This window comes from Salmo trutta, chromosome 4 (assembly GCF_901001165.1).
Source record: "Salmo trutta chromosome 4, fSalTru1.1, whole genome shotgun sequence".
In the NCBI taxonomy this organism is placed as follows: Eukaryota; Metazoa; Chordata; class Actinopteri; order Salmoniformes; family Salmonidae; genus Salmo; species Salmo trutta.
In genome coordinates, this window is record NC_042960.1 from 13328789 (window position 1) to 13351997 (window position 23209).

At 41.7% G+C, this 23209-nt stretch overlaps 2 protein-coding genes across 2 annotated transcripts; both read left to right on the forward strand.

Moving 5' to 3' along the window:
• The first annotated feature begins 249 nt into the window (after positions 1–249).
• On the forward strand, positions 250–2139 carry LOC115191348 (zinc finger protein 28-like). Its single transcript, XM_029749225.1, has 3 exons — positions 250–281; positions 432–559; positions 1007–2139. Exons 1-3 carry the CDS (start codon positions 269–271, stop codon positions 1874–1876), a joined length of 1011 nt encoding a protein of 336 aa, XP_029605085.1. The 5' UTR covers positions 250–268; the 3' UTR covers positions 1877–2139.
• Positions 2140–11859: 9720 nt separating this feature from the next.
• Positions 11860–18571, forward strand: LOC115191337 (zinc finger protein 19). Its single transcript, XM_029749215.1, has 2 exons — positions 11860–11910; positions 17149–18571. Exons 1-2 carry the CDS (start codon positions 11902–11904, stop codon positions 18223–18225), a joined length of 1086 nt encoding a protein of 361 aa, XP_029605075.1. The 5' UTR covers positions 11860–11901; the 3' UTR covers positions 18226–18571.
• Positions 18572–23209: the final 4638 nt, after the last annotated feature.

Here is a 23209-nt window from a genome sequence, read left to right on the forward strand (position 1 = left end):
CCATACGTTTGAATTATCAAACCATGAAAGTGTGTAAAGTAATCAAAAACTAACATGTTTGCAAAGTATTCATAGCAATCCCTCATTGCCCAATCAGAAGATGCTTCATAGCACGGTGCTCATATCAGATTTCTTGATCCAACATCCTCTCACTCTGTATCTCTTACAGTCAGTAGACATGGAGGATTGGAAGCCTGATCTGCTGCTGGTCAAAGAGGAGACAATAGAAGACGGACCAGAGAGCATTGATCTGCTGAGTGGACTAAAGATGGGGGAGCAAGGTAAGGGAGAAATAATTATAGCATAGAGCAACTTATGTTTGCATACAAAAACACACATCTTAACTTGACCAGGTAATTTACCAAAAAAAAATCCATATGTAGCGTTCTCTTCCATGTTTGTAAAGTCTATTTTCTAACCTCCTTCTGCAGGTGGTTGGCTGGAGGCTAACAGAAGAGACTGGGTGGCCGCCTTGGATTTCCAGACCCCGACAGGTGCAGCCAAGGGCCCAGGGGACAACATTACTGAGCAGGCCAGGACTAGAGGCGACATAGTGGAGGTCAGTGGATGGAACAGCGTCCTCAACTCTGGGCTGGAGAACAACACTGTTAATCACAACCAGAAAAAGACAGTTGAACACAAAACAACAACCGAACCTAGTCTCCATGAAAACAGATTGGCTGACAGCAGGATGAGGTGTAGATTTGGTCTGCAGGGACAGGGAGGTGTCCATATGCAGGGGGGGAGGGGGGACGCATAGCTGTGCTGACTGACTTGGTTATTTTTGTATTATTGCAGAGACTGAGTTTCCCTTATCTCAGTTGAACCAAAAAATATTTCACTCTTGAATCAACACATATGGACATTGTTTCATAATAAACTCCAATGGCTCCATATTGTTAGGTACTTGACTGTGGTTAACATTTTATAATATCATGTCATGTTTCTGTGTACAGCAGTTTCTTATATAAACTTGTATGCTTTTCTGTTCAATTTGTATTTACAGTCTGCAGTCCATGAGGACCTGCTGATATCTGGTGTTGCTGACGGGAGAGACTGGACCTCTGAGGTGGCTGGTCACAAGCCCTGGCCCCGGATCAAAACCCTGGATCAGGAGCCGTCACTCTTCCTTCCCGAGTCGGAACCAGAACCCAACCGTGAGGGACAGAGACTCCACCACACAGAACACAACCAGTGGACAGGTGGACTGAACAACCTCAGTCCTGGTGGTCATCAGAGAGACAGAGGCTCCAGTCAGGGATCCAGTCTGCAGTCTGGGGCTGATAGAGATAGACCCTCCTGTTCTTATGATACAAACACCACAGTATCCATGATGAACAGATCAGGTCACCCTGGGCTTCAGCCTTCACAGAGAGTGGTGGGAGACCCCCCTGGTGGTAGTCTATCAGCAAGTCGGTCTTCTCCTTCAGGGCTTCGTCCAATGCCTGGTGACTTGGTTCATAGAAGGTCTGGGCCTGGGTCTAGCCTTCCTCAATTACCTCAGGTTTACCCCACCAATACAGACATGGTCAGGGTGGGCGTTCACCATAAGAGGTACCTAGCCTATAACACAGCACACAATCCCAACAACACCCAAACAATGGCTAGAGGTCAAGGAGGGAGCTCAGAAACTCTTGATTCTACCTCCTCTGGTGTCATTGGGTTACAATGTGGGAGGCCGAGCGTTAGGACGGACGCCGACAAGCCGTATGCCTGCCCCACGTGTGGGAAGCGCTTTGCTGAGGCAAGGTATGTGAAGCAGCACCAGACTGTTCACACCAAGGAGAGCTTCAAGTGCAAATTATGTCACAAGAGCTTCTCCTTCCTGAGTAGCCTTATCAGACATAGGAGTGTCCACAATGGGGAGAAATCGTAACAGTGTGGCTTGAGATGTACACAGGGATGTCTTTATCTGACATATTATAGTTATCGTGTGAAGTGTCTTGGGATAAGAGGGTAAATAACCACATACCCCTCGTTAACCCCTTTAACTTTAATTTGAAACAGGCTTGCGTTAATACCTGTTTTTAGAGAGATAGTAAACCTAGGCTAGAACAAGTATAGTTTAATATTCTCTGGTCTGATGAAACCAAGATTGAACTCTTTGGCTTGAATGCTAAGTGTCACGTCTGGAGGACACCTGGCACCATCCCTACAGTAAAGAATGGTGGTGGCACCATCATGCTGTGGGAATGTTTTTCAGTGGCAGGGACTGGGAGACTAGTTAGGATCAAGGCAAAGATGAACGGAGCAAAGTACAGAGAGATCCTTGATGAAAACCTGCTCCAGAGCACTCAGGACCTCAGACTGGGGCTCATCTTCCAACAGGACAATGACCCTAAGCACACAGCCAAGACAACGCAGGAGTGGCTTCAGGACAAGTCTGAATGTTCTTGAGTGGCCCAGCCAGAGCTCGGACTTGAACCTGATCAAACATTTCTGGAGAGACCTGAAAATAGCTGTGCAGCTACGCTCCCTATCCAACCTGACAGAGCTTGAGAGGATCTGCAGAGACGAATGGGAGAAACTCCCCAAATACAGGTGTGCCAAGCTAGTAGCGTTATACCCAAGAAGACTCAAGGCTGTAATCGCTTCCAAATGTGCTTTAACAAAGTACTGAGTAAAGGCTTCTGAATACTTGTGTAAATGTGATATTTCAGTTTTATATTTTTAATAAATTAGCAATAGTTTCTAAAAACCTGTTTTTGCTTTGTTATTATGGGGGATTGATGAAGGAACATTTTTTAAATACATTTTAGAATAAGGCTGTAATGTAACAAAATGTGGAAAAATACTTTCCGAAGGCACTGTAACTCAAAGCCAGAAAGAAAATAGGGCATTGCGGAGGAAACTACAGCTACTGGAACTGCGTCCCCGCCAGTTGTCCCAGTACTGTCAAGATCCTCGACCGATACAGTGGAATGGCAAGAGGTACATTTTGCAGAAGACCGTGGCTGCGGTGCATGTCACCCCGTTCCCCTCTGTGCATGTGTTACTTTCGATTTGTTAACCACATATGGGTCTTGGACAGTTGGATAGTATGTAATAATTCACCAGATTACTTAACTAGATATCTTGCGCAGACACAATATCATATTCTAACCAGATTCTTGATTTACTGCATTTCCTATTATTTACTCAGTGAAAATAATGTGATACATGGAACATAATACATCGATCAATAAATAGTATATCAAGAAGTTATGAGAAGTGTTACCTTACATCCTTTCCAATTCTAGACAGTGTCAATCGTGTACAATATACTGTTGAGCATTGACAGTTGTTAACCTAACCACCTCTTTTACCCTAATCACTCTCAGGTGAAGGACATCTCACTGGAGGCCACAGGAGTTTGGGAAATCAGTGGGACACAATACATGGAGAGATGACCAACCAATCACTGTTGATGAGGGGAGTGGAACCTCAACCCACCAAGTTATCGTGATAGAGATTAGTGTAATAGTGTTGCATAAAATATGACAGTTACTTTGTAAATCAAATGTGGCCAGTTTTTCAGAAAGGCTCCCCTCAGCTATTCATTTGTTTACATGTACATCCTTATCTATCTGCCATAGGGGAGTTTGTGAGACTTCCTCAAATCAAATCAAATGTTATTGGTCACATACACGTTTAGCAGATGTTATTGCGGGTGTAGTGAAATGCTTGTGTTTCTAGCTCCAACAGTGCAGTAATATCTAACAAGTAATATCTAACAATTTCACAACATATACACAATGCACACGTCTAAGTAAAGGAATGGAATTAAGAATATATAAATATATGGACGAGCAATGTCAGAGGGGCATAGACTAAGATACAGTAGAATAGAATACAGTATATACAGTTGATGTCGGAAGTTTACATACACCTTAGCCAAAAACATTTAAACTCAGTTTTTCACAATGCCTGGCATTTAATCCTAGTAAAAATGTCCTGTCTTAGGTCAGTTAGGATCACCACTTTATTTTAAGAATGTGAAATGTCAGAATAATAGTAGAGAGAATTATTTATTTCAGCTTTTATTTCTTTCATCACATTCTCAGTGGGTCAGAAGTTTACATACATTCAATCAGTATTTGGTAGCATTGCCTTTAAATTGTTTAACTTGGGTCAAACGTTTCGGGTAGCCTTCCACGAGCTTCCCACAATAAGTTGGGTGAATTTTGGCCCATTCCTCCTGACAAAGCTGGTGTAACTGAGTCAGGTTTGTAGGCCTCCTTGCTCGCACACGCTTTTTCAGTTCTGCCCACAAATTTTCTATAGGATTGAGGTCAGGGCTTTGTGATGGCCACTCCAATACTCTGACTTTGTTGTCCATAGGCCATTTTGCCACAACTTTGGAAGTATGCTTGGGGTCATTGTCCATTTGAAAGACCCATTTGTTACCAAGCTTTAACTTCCTGACTGATGTCTTGAGATGTTGCTTCAATATATCCACATAATTTTCCTTTCTCATGATGCCATCTATTTTGTGAAGTGCACCAGTCCCTCCTGCAGCAAAGCACCCCCACAACATGATGCTGCCACCCCCGTGCTTCACGGATGGGATGGTGTTCTTCTGCTTGCAAGTCTCCCCCTTTTTCCTCCAAACATAACAATGGTCATTATGGCCAAACAGTTCTATTTTTTGTTTCATCAGACCAGAGGACATTTCTCCAAAAAGTACGATCTTTGTCCCCATGTGCAGTTGCAAACCGTAGTCTGGCTTTTTTTATGGCGATTTTGGAGCAGTGGCTTCTTCCCTGCTGAGCGGCCATTCAGGTTATGTCAATATAGGACTTGTTTTACTGTGGATATAGATACATTTGTACCTGTTTCCTCCAGCATCTTCACAAGGTCCTTTGCTGTTGTTCTGAGATTGATTTGCAGTTTTTGCACCAAAGTACGTTCATCTCTAGGAGACAGAACGCATCTCCTTCCTGAGCGGTATGATGGCTGCGTGGTCCCATGGTGTTTATACTTGCGTGCTATTGTTTGTACAGATGAACGTGGTGCCTTCAGGCATTTGGAAATTGCTCCCAAGGATGAACCAGACTTGTGGAGGTCTACAATTGTTTTCTGAGGTCTTGGCTGATTTCTTTTTATTTTCCCATGATGTCAAGAAGAGGCACTGAGTTTGAAGGTAGGCCTTGAAATTCATCCACAGGAACACCTCCAATAGGCTAATTGACATCATTTGAGTCAATCAGAAGCTTCTAAAGCCATGACATCATTTTCTGGAATTTTCCAAGCTGTTTAAAGGCACAGTCAACTTAGTGTATATAAACTTCTGACCCACTGGAATTGTGATACAGTTAATTATAAGTGAAATAATCTGTCTGTAAACAATTGTTGGAAAAATGACTTGTGTCATGCACAAAGTAGATGTCCTAACCGACTTGCTAAAACTATAGTTTCTTAACAAGAAATTTGTGGAATGGTTGAAAAACAAGTTTTAATGACTCCAACCTAAGTGTATGTAAACTTCCGACTTCAACTGTATGTAAGATTATGGAGAGACTAACTTACTTCCTGGAGAACAGGTAATGCAAAATATGTAAACATTATTGAAGTGGCCAGTGATTTCAAGTAAATAGGCATCAGCCTCTAATGCACTAGTGATGGCTGTTTAACAGTCTGATGGCCTTGAGATATGATAGAATAATGTGTATGTTTAAGATAATGACTAAAGTATTCCACCCTGAAACCATATAATTGTATGAAATGTGTTAGTCATAATTCAATAATGTGTGTGACTAGGCCATTGTGTTACTATTTCACAATATGAGCTGGGTAGAGTTGAGACATTCAAGGCCAACTGAACTGTCAACTTGTGATAACTCTGAAACCAATAACAGGAACTGTCAATACTTTATTCAAAGAGCACTCTGACTTCAAAATGAGAACACACTCTTTTCATAACACACACAAATGAACTCACATCAGTAGAAACTCCACCTCTCTGTAGGTGGGCTGTATTTTTCCACAATACTAACACCGAACGTTTAAACATGTTGTAGGCTTAACAATGAATGACCAAAAAACTGAACTATTTTATTTAACTCATTAAACCCCTTTTGTAGGCACCAAACTACTTCTATATATTGTAGACTTCCATTAATTTATTAAACTGGTACTGGTGTACTTTCAGACGAGGCTTCTGAGTGTCCTAGAGCAAAACAACCGACATATACAGTGCAAGTCAGAAGTTTGGACACACCTACTCATTCCAGGGTTTTTCTTTGTTTTTGCTATTTTCTACATTGTAGAGTGGTGGCGGGGACATCAAAGCTGTGAAGTGGAATCATGTAGTAACCAAAGAACAGAACAAGAACAGTTCAAATAGAAATGACAGTCCATCATTCCTTTAAGACATGAAGGTCAGTCAATATGGAACATTAAAAGAACTTTGAAAGTTTCTTAAAGTGCAGTCGCAAAAACCATCAAGTGCTATGATGAAACTGGTTCTCATGAGGACCACCACAGGAAAGAAAGAACCCAGAGTTACCTCTGCTGCAGAGGATAAGTTCATTGGAGTTACCAGCCTCAGAAATTGCAGTCCAAATAAATGTTTCACAGAGTTCAAGTAACAGACACATCTCAACATCAACTGTTCAGAGGAGACTGCGTGAATCAGGCCTTCATGGTCGAATTGCTGCAAAGAAACCACTACTAAAATACACCAATAAGAAGAGACTTGCTTGGGCCAAGAAACATTGGGCTCCCGAGTGGCGCAGCGGTCTAAGGCACTGCATGTCAGTGCAAAAGGTGTCAATACAGTCCCTGGTTCGATTCCAGGCTGTATCACATCCGGCCGTGATTGGGAGTCCCATAGGGCGGTGCACAATTGGCCCAGCGTCGTCCGGGTTTGGCTGGGTTAGGCCGTCATTGTAAATAAGAATTTGTTCCTAACCGACTTGCCTAGTTAAATAAAGTTTCAATAAAAATAAAAAATAAAAAAATATATATATGTATATATATACACTTAAATATCAAGGATATGGAAAGATTCTGTATGGCGGGATGGTCTAAGATCCCTCCCAATTTGTTCTCCAATCTCATAAAACACTTAAGGCTGTCATTATCCTCGCAAGCGGAGGGTGCTGGAGTATTGAAAACGGGTGTCTAACTATATAGATATGATTTATTAAATTTTTTTACTAGTTAAAAAAAATCTAACCAATTCTGTTAGTATACAAGAATATAATTCTCCAAATTGTTTGAGCATACTATATATATATATATATATATTATTTAAAAAAAAAAAATTTTTTAACTACGCAAGTCAGTTAAGAACAAATAATTATTTACAATGATGGCCTACCAAAAGGCCTCCTGCGGGGACAGAGGCCTGGGATTAAAAAGAAAAATTAAATACAATATAAATATAGGACAAAACACACATCACAACAAGAGAGACAACACTATATAAAGAGAAACCTAAGAGGACAACATAGCAAGGCAGCAACACACGACAGCACAGCATGGTAGCAATACAACATAACAACAACATGGTAGCAGCACAAAACATGGTACAAACATTATTGGGCACAGACAACAGCACAAAGGGCAAGAAGGCAGAGACAACAATACAACGCACAAAGCAGCCCCAACTGTCAGTAAGAGTGTCCATGATTGAGTCTTTGAGTGAAGAGATTGAGTTAAAACTGTCCAGTTTGAGTGTTTGTTGCAGCTCGTTCCAGTCACTAGCTGCAGCGAACTGAAAAGAGGAGCGACCCAGGGATGTGTGTGCTTTGGGGACCTTTAACAGAATGTGACTGGCAGAACGGGTGTTGTATGTGGAGGATGAGGGCTGCAGTAGATATCTCAGAAAGGGGGGGTGAGGCCTAAGACGGTTTTATAAATAAGCATCAACCAGTGGGTCTTGCGACGGGTATACAGAGGAGTATAGAGTGCAGTGATGAGTCCTATAAGGAGCATTGGTTGCAAATCTGATGGCCGAATGGTAAAGAACATCTAGCCGCTCGGGAACACCCTTACCGCAATCTATAAATGATGTCTCAGTCATCTAGCATTGGTAGGATGGTCCTCTGAATCAGGGTTAGTTTGGCAGCTGGGGTGAAAGAAGAGCGATTACGATAGAGGAAACCAAGTCTAGATTTAACTTTAGCCTGCAGCTTTGATAGGTGCTGAGAGAAGGACAGTGCACCGTCTAGCCATATTCCGAAAGTCCTTGTATGAGGTGACTACCTCAAGCTCTAAACCCTCAGATGTAGTAATCACACCTGTGGGAAGAGGGGCATTCTTCTTACCAAACCACATGACCTTTGTTTTGGATGTGTTCAGAACAAGGTTAAGGGTAGAGAAAGCTTGTTGGACTAAGAAAGCTTTGTTGTAGAGCATTTAACACAAAATCCGGGGAGGGGCCAGCTGAGTATAAGACTGTATCATCCACATATAAATGGATGAGAGAGCTTCCTACTGCCTGAGCTATGTTGTTGATGTAAATTGAGAAGAGCGTGGGGCCTACGATCAAGCCTTGGGGTACTCCCTTGGTGACAGGCAGTGGCTGAGACAGCAGATTTTCTGACTTTATACACTGCAGTCTTTGAGAGAGGTAGTTAGCAAACCAGGTCAAAGACCCCTCAGAGACACCAATACTCCTGAGCCGGCCCACAAAAATGGAATGGTCTAGCGTATCAAAAGATTTGGCCAAGTCATAAAAAATAGCAGCACAATATTGCTTAGAATCAAGGGCAATGGTGACATCATTGAGGACCTTTAAGGTTGCAGTGACACATCCACAACCTGAGCGGAAACCAGATTGCATACCTGAGAGAATACTGTAGACATCAAGAAAGCCAGTCAGTTGATTATTGACAAGTTTTTCGAACACTTTTGATTAACAGGGCAAAATAGAAATAGGCCTATAACAGTTAGGATCCGCTTGATCTCCACCTTTAAATAAAGGACAAACTGTGGCTGCCTTCCAAGCAATGGGAACCGCCCCAGAAAGGAGAGACAGGCTTGGCGATGATAGGGGCAGCAACCTTAAAGAAGAAAGGGTCTAAACCATCTGACCCAGATGTTTTTTTGGGGGTCAAGTTTAAGGAGCTCCTTTAGCACCTCGGACTCAGTGACTGCCTGCAGGAAGAAACTTTGTTGCGGGACATGGGAAAAAGAGGGAGAAGCATCGGGGATATTCGCATTAGAAGGGATGGGAGATGAGGAAATGTTGGACGGGGAAGGAGGCATGGCTGAGTCAAATAGGAATCCTGACTTAATGATGTGGTGATTAAAAGCTCAGCCATGTGCTTCTTGTCAGTAACAACCACATCATCAACATTAAGGGACATAGGCAGCTGTGAGGAGGAGGGTTTATTCTCCAGGTCTTTAACTGTTTTCCAGAACTTCTTGGGGTTAGACCCACAGAGAGATAACTGCTCCTTAAAGTAACGAACTTTGGCCTCCGAAAAGCCAGAGTGAACTTATTTTTTATTTGCCTGAACGATAGCCAGTCAGCCTGAGTATGCATGTGCCAAGCCATTCGCCAAATGCAATTCTTGAGGTGGAGTAACTCTGCAAGATCACAGTTGAACTAGGGGCTGAACCTGTTTTTAATAATTTTCTTTATGGGGGTGTGTTTAACAATACCACTGAAAATATCAAAAAAGAAGGTTGAAGCATCTTCAACAGAGGGGATCAAGCTGATTCTATACCATTTTACAGAGGCCAGTTCATGAAGGAAGGCTTTCTCATTAAAGTTTTTTGGTAAGCGTCTATGACGAATCAGGACAGGTCGTTTCACTGAACAGCCATTACAAACACTCACTTTTTCCACATTGTGTTACTGTACAACCTTATTCTAAAATTTGGAAAACAAATATTTTATCCATCTACACACAATACCCCATTGGCGGCAAGAAATTTGAATTATTTCGCTCTCAAGAAAAGGGTGCCATTGAAAGGAGTGATTACTGGGGTAGCTGTAAATGTAAAAGTTGACCAACTGAATTGGAAGATTCCCGGTGTTTGATGCTAGTTTTTTTGGTGCGATGCAGACAGTGTGGCGAGAGTAGTGAAACAGAAGTCATTATCTGTTCTTTTGAGTTTTGATGTTGAGTCTTTGCCCGACAAAGTGATGTTACAATATAAGTTATCCTGTAGGCGCTTTTGTGCCGAATACATTACGTTGTTACAGGTGTCAAGCTTATGGGCATGTGGCAGCAGTGTGTAGGATGGAAGTTCGTACAGTAGGTGTGAGAAGTGTGCAGAAGGGCATGAGACAAAGGAATGTGTAGCATTGGGGAAAGTAGTGGTATGTGTTAATTGTAGGGGTGCCCATGGGGCTGGGGATCAGAAATGTCCCGTGCGAGAGAGGCAGGTTGAGATTTCCAGGGTTAGAGTAGAGCAGAAGTTGTCCTATGCTGAGGTAGTGAAGAAAGTAGAGGAAGATGGGTCAAGGGGGAGGGATCCTGAGAGGAGTGATGTGAGTAGTAGATATGTACCAGTAAAGAGGGATAGGCCAACAAGTGATGTTTCAGTAAGATTATATTTTTAGCATTTATAGCAATGGTTATCAACTGTACTGCAGGGATGGAACGTAAGTCGCAGAAAATTGAGGTTGTGGTGGCAGCTGCAGAGGTAGTTGTGCATGGGAGACTTGACATCAGAAGAGTTACAGGGTGTGTTAAGTGGTGATGTCCCATCCTTTCAGGTTGTTGGCCTGAGGTAGGACTAAATAGATTTAAATTGTGGAGTAGGGTGGTGTTAATATTTTTGTGAGTGTAGTGTTAGGGTATTTATAAATTTTTTAAAGCAAAGTACAAGGGAATTGTACTCCAGTCTAGTAGGTGGCGGTAATGCAACATATTGGATGCCAACCGCCGTTAAACCTCATCGAAGAAGAAATAACAGCGGGTACGCTTTTCATTTAGGCAACCTTTGCGCTACGACGGCAACCTATAACGTTTCTCTTCACTGTAAACGGAAGTGAACAGTGACTAAGAACAATTTCCACGTTAGCGTTTACTGTTGTGATTATTTTAACTACACAGCATCACATACTTACGCCATGTAGTCTTTAATTCGCGTTGGAGTTAGGACTTGGTTGATAGACGTTATATAGGTAACGCAAACTGCTAACAATGGCTAACTGTATGGTTTTTCACACTCAAATAGCCTCCATCATGGAGGTGCTAGCGAATGCAGCAGTAGCAGAGATTTGTAAACTCGTAGACGACGACTATGCAGTGTTTCGTTTGGAAATTTCTGAAAGCCAGAAACAAAACAGGGCATTGCGGAGGAAATTACAGTTTCAGGAACTGAAGGTGGCACGGGAGCGCGCAGACAGGACAATGCGAGAGCGCGTCCTCGCCAGTCGTCCCAGTAGTGTCAAGATCCTCGACCAATTCAGAGGAATGGCAAGAGGTACTTTTCGCAGAAGGCGGAGACTGCTCGGCCTGTCGCGGTTCATATATGCTGTAGCTCAACGCCCGTTCTTTTCTGTGTTCAGATGTGTTACCTAGAATTCGGTCTTGGTCAGATTTAGGATAGTATGCAATATTTCCGCGGAATACTTAGCTGTCTTGCGCAAAGACACTATCATATTCAAACCAGATTCTTGATTTACTCCATTTCCTATTTACTCAATGAAAACAATGTGATGCATGGAACATAACACATCAATGAATAGATAGTATATCAATAAGTTATGAGAAGTGTTACCTTATATCCTTGCCAATTCTAGACAGTGTTTAAACTGTCAATAGTGGGAATATACTGTTGAGCATTTACAGTAGCTAATCTAACCACCTCTTCTCCCCAATCACTCTCTCAGGTGGCAGACATCTCACTGGAGGCCACAGGAGCTTTGTGAAGTCTGTGGGACACAATACATGGAGAGATGACCAACCAATCACTGTTGATGAGGGGAGTGGAACCTCAACCCAGCATGTTATCATGATAGAGGTTAGTGTAATAGTGTTGCATTAAAAATTAGTCACTTTGTAAATCAAATGTGTCCCGTTTGTTTCAGAAAGGCTCCCCTCAGCTATTCACTTTAGCTATCTGCCTTAGGGGAACTTGAGACTTCCCTACAACATTATCCAATACGCCATGGTTCCTCGTTTTGTAGGTTAAGAATTTTCTTGAAATTTATATAGATATATAAATATTAAAATTTATGTGTTTCCAAGGCAATGTACTTACCATATGCCGGTTTTCAACGTATCTGACGACCAAGAAGAAGCATAAAGCCTAAACGTTAATCATTAAATGTTTAGCGTTTTTTTTTTGTACTGGCTGGCAATGTTCAGTAAAAAAGGTCCAGTGTAATCTAATATTAAGCATATCAAACGGATTGTAATTTAAAGGTTTTTATCGTCCTGTGAGTCCAACTTGAGCATGCACGCTAACAAGGCTGCTGAGTTGTAGTTCAAATGAAACTTTAATAACTTATTTCTTGAGTGTTAAATATTTAGATAAAAGGCATCTCAATACATGAATACGAATATAATTGTACCTTCAAAAAGTATTCACACCTCTTAACTTTTTCCACATTTTGTTATGTTACAGCCTGAATTGAAAATTTATTAAATTAAAATGTTGTGTCACTGATCTCCACACAATACCACATAATGTCAAAGTGGAATTTTGTTTGTACAACATTTTAGAAATGAATACAAAATTAAAAGCTGAAATGTATTGAAATGTTTTCATGTTTTCAACCCCAGGAGTACAAACCTGCTTAACAAATCGCATAATATGTTGCATGGACTTATTCTGTGTTCAATAATAGAGGTTAACATGATTTTTGAATAACTAGCCCATTTCTATACCCCACACATACAATTATCTTTAAGGTCCCTCAATCGAGCAGTGAATTTCAAGCAGATATTCAACCACAAAGACGAGGTAGGTTTTTCCATGCCTCGCAGAGAAGGGCACCTTTGAGCATGGTTTAGTAATTAATTAGGCTATAGATGGTGTATCAATACACCCAGTCACTACAAAGATACAGGCGTCCTTCCTAACTCAGTTGCCAGAGAGGAATGAAACTGATCAGGGATTTCACCATCAGGCCAATGGTGATTTTAAAACAGTTACAGAGTTTAATGGCTGTGATAGGAGAAATCTGGGGATGGATCAACAACATTGTAGTTAGTCCACAATACTAACGTAAATGACTTAGTGAAAAGAAGAAAGCCTATACAGAATAAAAATATAACAAAACATGCATCCTGTTTGCATTAAGGCACTTCGGAAAATATTCAGACCCCTTGACTTTTTCAACATTTTGTTAGGTTACAGCCTTATTTTAAAATTGATTAAATTGTTTTTTTCCCCCTCAGTCTGAACACAATACCCCATAATGACAAAGCAAAAACACATTTTCAGAAATGTTTGCTAATTTATAAAATTTTAACATATGTAAATGTGATAAGTATTCAGACCCTTTACTCAGTACTTTGTTGAAGCACCTTTGGCATCGATGACAGCTTTGAGTCTTCTTGGGTATGACGCTACAAGGTTGGCACACCTGTATTTGAGGAGTTTCTCCCATTCTTCTCTGGAGATCCTCTCAAGCTCTGTCAGGTTGGATGGGGAGCGTTGCTGCACAGCTATTTTCAGGTCTCCAGAGATATTCGATCGGGTTCTGGCTGGGCCACTCAAGGACATTGAGACTTGTCCCAAAGCCACTCCTGTGTTGTCTTGGCTGTGTGCTTAGGGTCGTTGTCCTGTTGGTAGGTGAACCTTCGCCCCAGTCTGAGGTCCTGAGCACTCTGGAGCAGGTTTTCATCAAGGATCTCTCTGTACTTTGCTCCGATCATCTTTTCCTAGATCCTGACTAGTCTCCCAGTCCCTGCCGCTGAAAAACATCACCACAGCATGATGCTGCCATCACCATGCTTCACCGTAAGGATGGTGCCAGGTTTCCTCTCGAAGTGACGCTTGGCATTCAGGCCAACGAGTTCAATCTTGGTTTCATCTGACCAGAGAATCTTGTTTCTCATCATCTGAGAGTCTTTAGGTGCCTTTTGGCAAACTCCAGGTGGGCTGTCATGTGCCTTTTACTGAAGAGTTGCTTCCGTCTGACCACTCTACCATAAAGGCCTGATTGGTGGAGGGCTGCAGAAATGGTTGTCCTTCTGGAAGGTTCTCCCATCTACACAGAGGAACTCTAGAGCTCTGACAGATGAACCATCGGGTTCTTGGTCACCTCCCTAACCAAGGCCCTTCTCCTCCAATTGCTCAGTTTGGCCCGGGCGGCCAGCTCTAGGAAGAGTCTTGATGCTTCCAAACTTCTTAGATTTAAGAATGATCGGGCCACTGTGTCCTTGGGGACCTTCAATGCTGCAGAAATGTTTTGGTACCCTTACCGAGATCTGTGCCTTGACACAATCCTGTCTGAGCTCTACGGACAATTCCTTCAACCTCATTGCTTGGTTTTTGCTCTGACATGCACTGTCAACTGTGGGACCTTAAATAGACAGGTGTGTGCCTTTCCAAATCATGTCCAATCAATTGAATATACTACAGGTGCACTCCAATCAAGTTGTAGAAACATCTCAAGGATGATCAATGGAAACAGGATGCACCTGAACTCAATTTCCAGTCTCAAAGCAAAGGGTCTGAATACTTATGTAAATAAGGTATTTATTAAAACCTGTTTTCACTTTGTCATTATGGGGTATTGTGTGTAGATTGATGAGGGAAAAAACAAGCTATAATGTAACAAAATGTGGAAAAAGTCAAGGGGCTATATACTTTCCGAATGCACTGTAATTCAGCAAAAAATGTGGCAAGAAAGGAAAGCTTTGTATTCAGGACAAAGTTATGTTTGGGGCAAACACTACACATCACTGAGTGCCGTTTTTCATATTTTCAAGCATGGTGGTGGCTGCATCATGTTATGGGTATGCTTGTCATCGGCAAAGACTAGGGAGTTTTTTAGGATAAAAGGTAACGGTATAGAGCTAAGCACAGGCAAAATCCTAGTGAAAAACGTGGTTCAGTCTGCTTTCCAACAGACAATGAGAGACAAATTCAGCAGGACAATAACCTAAAACACAAGGCCAAATATACATTGCAAGATGACCTTGAATGTTCCTAAGTGGCCTAGTTACTGTTTTGACTTAAATTGGCTTGAAAATCTATGGCAAGGCTTGAAAATGGCTGTCTAGCAATGATCAACAACCAACTTGACAGCTTGAAGAATTTAAAAAAGAATAATGTGCAAATATTGTACAATTAATCCAGTTGTGCAAAGCTCTAATAGACTTACCCAGAAAGACTCACAGCTGTAACCACTGACAAAGGTGAATCTAACATGTATTGTTTCATGGGTGTGAAAACTTATGTATGAGATATTTCTATTTCATTTTCAATAAATTTGCTAATATTTCAAAAAATGTTTTCACTTTGTCATTATGGGGTATTGTGTATACAGTGGCTTGCGGAAGTATTCACCTCCCTTGGCATTTTTCCTATTTTGTTGCCTTACAACCTGGAATTAAAGTGGATTTTTGGGGGGTTTGTATCATTTGATTTACACAACATGCCTACCACTTTGAAGATGCAAAATCGTTTTTATTGTAAAACAAATAAAGAAATTAGACAAAAAATTAAAACTTGAGCGTGCATTACTATTCACCCCCCCAAAGTCAATACTTTGTGGAGCCACCTTTTGCAGCTGCAAGTCTCTTGGGGTATGTCTGTATAAGCTTGGCAGATCTAGCCACTGGGATCTTTGCCCATTCTTCAAGGAAAAACTGCTCCAGCTCCTTGAAGTTGGATGGGTTCCGCTGGTGTACAGCAATCTTTAAGTCATACCACAGATTCTCAATTGGATTGAGATCTGGGCTTTGACTAGGCCATTCCAAGACATTTAAATGTTTCCCCTTAAACTACTCGAGTGTTGCTTTAGCAGTATGCTTAGGGTCATTGTCCTGCTGGAAGGTGAACCTCTGTCCCAGTCTCAAATCTGTGGAAGACTGAAACAGGTTTCCCTCAAGCATTTCCCTGTATTTAGCGCCATCCATCATTTCTTCAATTCTGACCAGTTTCCCAGTCCCTGCCGATGGGAAAAACAAATGCTTCAGCCTTTGGTGTTCTCGGGGTGATGAGAGGTGTTGGGTTTGCGCCAGACATGGTGTTTTCCTTGATTGCCAAAAAGCTCAATTTTAGTCTCATCTGACCAGAGTACCTTCTTCCATATGTTTGGGGAGTCTCCCACATGCCTTTTGGCGAACACCAAACATGTTTACTTATTTTTTTCCTTAAGCAATGGCTTTTTTCTGGCCACTCTTCCGTAAAGCCCAGCTCTGTGGAGTGTACGGCTTAAAGTGGTCCTATGGACAGATACTCCAATCTCTGCTGTGAACCTTTGCAGCTCCTTCAGGGTTATCTTTGGTCTCTTTGTTGCCTCTCTGATTAATGCCCTCCTTGCCTGGTCTGTGAGTTTTGGGCAGCCCTCTCTTGGCAGGTTTGTTGTAGTGCCATATTCTTTCCCTTTTTTAATAATGGATTTAATGGTGCTCCTTGGGATGTTAAAAAGTTTCAGATATTTTTTTATAACCCAACTCTGATCTGTACTTCTCCACAACTTTGTCCCTGACCTGTTTGGAGAGCTCCTTGGTCTTCATGGTGCCGCTTGCTTTGTGGTGTTGCAGACTTCCAGAACAGCTGTATATATACTGAGATCATGTGACACTTAAATTGCACACAGGTGGACTTTATTTAACTAATTATCTGACTTCTGAAGGTAATTGGTTGCACCAGATCTTATTTAGGGGCTTCATAGCAAAGGGGGTGAATACATATGCACGCACCACTTTTCCATTTTTGTTTTGTTTTTGTACATTTTTTTAACCAAGTTATTTTTTTCATTTCACTTCACCAATTTGGACTATTTTGTGATGTCCATTACATGAAATCCAAATAAAAATCTATTTAAATGACATGTCGTAATGCAACAAAATAAGAGAAACACCAAGGGGGATGAATCCTTTTCAAGGCACTGTAGATGGGTGAGAAAACAATCTATTTAATACATTTTGAATTCAGGCTGTAACACAACAAAATGTGGAATAAGTCAAGGGGTATAAATACTTTCTGAAGGCACTGTATATCTTATTTTTTCACCACGTTTCCATGAATTTCATGATATATTCGTGAAGCCTATTATAAACACGTACTTCTTGTCAGTCTGCAGAGGCTGCAGGTCATGGGGTCAAGCAGGAGAGGTCTGAAGGAGAGGAGGACCCACGGCACAGCAGAGACATCCAGACTGGATCAGCGACTGGAGTGGCGCCCCCTGTAGCCACAGAGGACCCCACCACCACCCAAGCGCAACCAAAGACCCAATGCAGCATCACGGAGGTCAGTGGAACCCCAAACGCCGTCCTCAAGTCAGAGACAGACACCGAGACTTTAACGGAGCTGGGGCAACTGGGCTGTCCTCCTGCTCCCCGCTCAGAGAATTTACTTTACAGTAGCCCGAGGACAGTTCTATCCCATCAGGACTCAGGTGACTCGTTACAGGCTGGCAATGATCCGTCCTGTTCATACGCTACAGAGATGATACCTGGTGACATGCCTGTGGGCTTAGATACACAGACTAATCCAATGAGAGGGGAAATTAACCCATACAGTAGTAGTGTATACTCTGAAGGGTGCCTAGAAAAGAAAGGAGAGGATATAGTGGTAGATGCGGTGACTGTGAAAGTGGAGGGTGATGCACTGACATGGAATGTAGACGAGACTCACTTAAGAGAAGGACACTCACTAGGCAACACCAGTGACTTCTTAGACTACAGGGAAAGTTTAGAGACAAATCTAAATGTCGTGACCCACTCCCCTTTACTCACTTTCAGGGATCGCGACCCAGTGTCCACGTCGATGACACCTTCCGATTCACGCGGTCGCGTCCTTTTCGATCAGGTATTGAACTCAAACAAAAGGACTAGAGCTAAGGCTCAGGGAGGGGGAGCCACATCAGGCAATATTAAAGAGAAACGGTTCCTCTGCATGTTCTGTAACAAAGGCTTCAGCTGCCCCCAGAAGGTGGAGATTCACCAGAGGGTCCACACAGGGGAGAAACCCTTCAGCTGTACCCAGTGTCACATGCGCTTTGCCCAGGCTTGCACCCTGAAGAGGCACCAAAGGGTCCACACGGGGGAGAAACCCTACAGCTGTACCCAGTGTTACATGCGCTTCGCCCAGGCTGGTAACCTGAAGATGCACCTGAAGGTCCACACGGGAGAAAGGTCTACTGACATGTAGATAAAATCCTGCATTAAATGAATTGTTATTGTTGTCAGCATAAAATATCCACAGATGCATTTGGAATACTGAGTAACAGATTTCAGTGTTGAATATTCCTGGGTAGAATATTTCATCCAGATGTGTGATATATAAGCCTAAAAAGTCTGTTACATATTGTGTTTATACTGTGTAAGCTATATGATGGTCACAAATGCCTATTTCATTACTTCCATTCAACTTCTTAATTTTTTCTACAAGAAAATGAATAAATTCATGCTGATTTTTTGTTGAGACATGTATGTGTGATTTTCACATGGTGTATTTAACACTTGTTTCTGTTTAATAAACACAAAATGAGACTTCATTCAAATCAAATTTATTTATATAGCCCTTCGTATATCAGCTGAAATCTCAAAGTGCTGTACAGAAACCCAGCCTAAAACCCCAAACAGCAAGCAATGCATGTGAAAGAAGCACGGTGGCTAGGAAAAACTCCCTAGGAAAAACTCCCTAGAAAGGCCAAAAACCTAGGAAGAAACCTAGAGAGGAACCAGGCTATGAGGGGTGGCCAGTCCTCTTCTGGCTGTGCCGGGTGGATATTATAACAGAACATGGTCAAGATGTTAAAATGTTCATAAATGACCAGCATGGTCAAATAATAATAATCAGAGTAGTTGTCGAGGGTGCAACAAGCACGTCCGGTGAACAGGTCAGGGTTCCGTAGCCGCAGGCAGAACAGTTGAAACTGGAGCAGCAGCATGGCCAGGTGGACTGGGGACAGCAAGGAGTCATCATGCCAGGTAGTCCCGAGGCATGGTCCTAGGGCTCAGGTCCTCCGAGAGAAAGAAAGAGAGAATTAGAGAGAGCATATTTAAATTCACACAGGACACCGGATAAGACGAGAATACTCCAGATGTAACAGACTGACCCTAGCCCCCCGACACAAACTACTGCAGCATAAATACTGGAGGCTGAGACAGGAGGGATCAGAAGACACTGTGGCCCCATCCGATGATACCCCCGGACAGGGCCAAACAGGCAGGATATAACCCCACCCACTTTGCCAAAGCACAGCCCCCACACCACTAGAGGGATGTCTACAACCACCAACTTACCGTCCTGACGAGTATAGCCCACAAAGATCTCCGCCATGGCACAACCCAAGGGGGGGCGCCAACCCAGACAGGAAGACCACGTCAGTGACTCAACCCACTCAAGTGACGCACCCCTCCCATGGACGGCATGGAAGAACAACAGTAAGTCAGTGACTCAGCCCCTGTAATAGGGTTAGAGGCAGAGAATCCCAGTGGAAAGAGGGGAACCGGCAAGGCAGAGACAGCAAGGGCGGTTCGTTGCTCCAGCCTTTCCGTTCACCTTCACACTCATGGGCCAGACTATACTTAATCATAGGACCTACTGAAGAGATAAGTCTTCAGTAAAGACTTAAAGGTTGAGACTGAGTCTGCGTCTCTCACATGGGTAGGCAGACCATTCCATAAAAATGGAGCTCTATAGGAGAAAGCCCTATAGGAGAAAGCCCTACCTCCTACCTTCATTCTAATACTTTCATTGAGATTCTTTTTAGTATACATCACATCTCACCCTATTCTGCATAAACACAACAGCGTTTTATAACCAATATACACTTACTAAATATACCTAAGTCTTGCCTCATAAAATTCAGTAAAACGTTAATGTTTCAAACAATTAAGTATGTTTTCAAAATGCATAATGCCTCCAGCTCACACTGCAAGTGGTGTGTGATGCACTGAATGGCGAATGGGAAGTGCGCTTCAATTACCAGTTGAGAATTAAAAACAGTATCTCTATGTAATAGTGACCAACACTCGCATGTGCGGTGCACTTTTAACAGCTGTGTTTTCCCGCTAATTGCATTACGGAATGAAAATTCACACACTGCCTTGTGCACATTGCTGCGCTTATAATGTGAAGAAATGATAGTTTATCAACATTTTAAGCTAAACGTTCTGATCTGTTGCATCAGCCTCATTGCTTTTATAAAAAAAATGTTTTGATGTAGCCGAGGCCTACTGGTTGATTGACTTTGGGATCTTTCGTCCCACAACTGTCCCAGAGACTGTTAGGAATAGGCAATTTCTTTCTCGCACAAAACGACAAGCTGACCAATAGAATAGGTACATTTTTCTACTATGGGGGATAGTAGATTGACCTAGGCTAGTGATAATGCTGTTTGACTTTTCTTCAGCCAACAAGAAGAGTAACAATGTGGACAGTTATTCTAACATCTTCAAAGTGCGCATCAGAATTCGGTAAGAAGGATGCACGTTCTATTGAGATGAATGACCATAGTCTGAATGTGATTTCTGTCATTCTGAGCACCGTGGGTGGACGCCTAATCAGGTTATGCACCCAATGCATATGGGTCCGGTACATTTCTCAAATGTCAGATAAATTAAAATGCTTCCAGTCAAATGTCCGGTGTGTAAGTACCTGAGGGCATCACCTGTCACTTCCTCGAGGAAGGTCCAGAGGTGCTGCTGGTGAAGGAGGGGTGAGAGGAGAGTCTGGGGGACTATGGTCATAGAGGACAACCAGACTACACCTCCTCCTGAACTTACAGAGGAACCAGCTGAGCAGCACAGGAACACACACAGTCTCACTGAGGTGAGCCCAATTGTAAAGTAGAGTCTGAATAGTATTAGGTCAGAGCCTGAATCCACAAAAAAAGTGGGTGCTGACCTGTATCAGTTTTGCCTTTTAGATCATAATGAATAAGATTATATGTACAGATCCTAGATCAGCACTCCTACTCTGATACGTTTTGTCTTAAATGTGGGACCATGTCTTTTGAATTATCAAACCATTAAAGACTGCCAAGTAATCAAATCAACTAACATGTTTGCATAGTAGTCAGATTTCTAAGTCCAACATCCTCTCACTCTGTTTATCTTACAGTCAGTAGACATGGAGGATGGGAAGCCTGATCTGCTGCTAGTCAAAGAGGAGACAGTAGAGGATGGACCAGAGAGCATTGATCTGCTGAGTGGACTAAAGATGGGGGAGCAAGGTAAGGGAGAAATACATATAGCCTACATAATAATAGTAATAGATCTTCAATGGGAATAGTGAGGCACCTGGCTATTGGGTTGTTCCACCAATTAGGTGGCTTTTGAGTAGTGTAACTTGGTGTAAAAAATAAAGAGCACATTCAATTTAATTTAAAAAACTTTTTCCCATATCAAGAGGTTAAATAAAAAAATTGCTATTAAGTGCCAAATAAAGTAAAAGGGTTGACCATAACAGGATTTATAAATTCATCTTAAATCAGTCATGAATCCCCTTGTGAAGGGGAATGGTTGGCTAAACATCTCTGTTACCATGGTTACTCCATGATATCAGTCTTAAAGAAATAGGCTCTACAAGGCAGAATATTGAATACAATTATATTTGCAATTTACAACAAAATAGTAAAATATATATATATAATATTCAGCATTATGACTTGTAGAGGTCTTGAGAGGAAACTTTCCTGATCCAAATGCACATTTCTGCCCGACGTAGAATTCTATGTAATTCAACGTCGGGTCTTCAGCCTAGGGGAATGGACCCTTTTTATGTGCAACAAGGGATAATTGAATGCAAGCTTCACAAAAAATATATATATATTCTAGCCTGTCTATCTATAGGTAACAGGGTTGATGTGTTATGCTCGACCCATTCAGTTCCCCACCACAAAACACCAGAATATGGCCAAAAAGAGTAGAACCAGCTCACCTGATTTTACACTATGATTTCACGATTAGATGTTCAATATCTTTTGAAAATAATATTTTTTCACTGTAAAATTAGGGACATAAATGAATCACTAATCACATGAAACAAATAATAATCTTCAGTAATTAATTTGTTGGTTCAGTGGTTAAAATCTTCCTAAAAGTCACAATAAATGCACAAAGGGAAATGTCAAAATGCTGAATTTTGATACAGGCTAGAAATGTCTTTATTCATATAATAAATCAGATTTTTTTGTGGTCTATATTAAAGGGCACTTCATTTTAAAATGCAATATTGGTGAATAATTTCTATCTAAAATATCAAAGGAATGCAAAAGAATTCTAATTATTGTGTAACGATCATTATTCTTTCACATTTTAATATTCATTCCAATAGATGATATCAATAAAATGTACACTACCGGTCAAAAGTTTTAGAACACCTACTCATTCAAGGGTTTTTCTTTATTTTTACTATTCTCTACATTGTAGAATAAAATAACATGAAATATTAAACAAATCAAAATATATTTTATATTTGAGATTCTTCAAATAGTCACCCTTTGCCTTGATGACAGCTTTGCACACTTGGCATTCCCTCAACCAGCTTCATGAGGTAGTTGACCTCACCTAGAATGCATTTCAATTAACAGGAGTGCCTTCTTAAAAGTTAATTTGTGGGATTTCTTTCCTTCTTAATGCGTTTGAGCCAATCAGTTGTGTTGTGACCAGGTAGGGTGGTATACAGAAGATAGCCCTATTTGGTATAAGACCAAGTCCATATTATGGCAAGAACAGCTCAAATAAGCAAAGAGAAACAACAGTTCATCATTACTTTAAGACATGAAGGTCAGTCAATACAGAAAATGTCCAGAACTTTGAAAGTTTCTTCAAGTGCAGTTGCAAACACCATCAAGCGCTATGATGAAACTAGCTCTCATGAGGACCGCCACAGGAATGGAAGACTCAGAGTTACCTCTGCTGCAGAGGATAAGTTCATTAGAGTTACCAGCCTCAGAAATTTCAGCCCAAATAAATGCTTCACAGTGTTCAAGTAACAGACACATCTCAACATCAACTGTTCAGAGGAGACTGTATGAATTGCTGCAAAGAAACCACTACTAAAGGACACCAATAAGAAGAGACTTGCTTGGGCCAAGAAACACGAGCAATGGACATTAGACCGGTGGAAATGTGTCCTTTGGTCTGGAGTGTATTTGGCTATGTTGTACAGTTGAAGTCGGAAG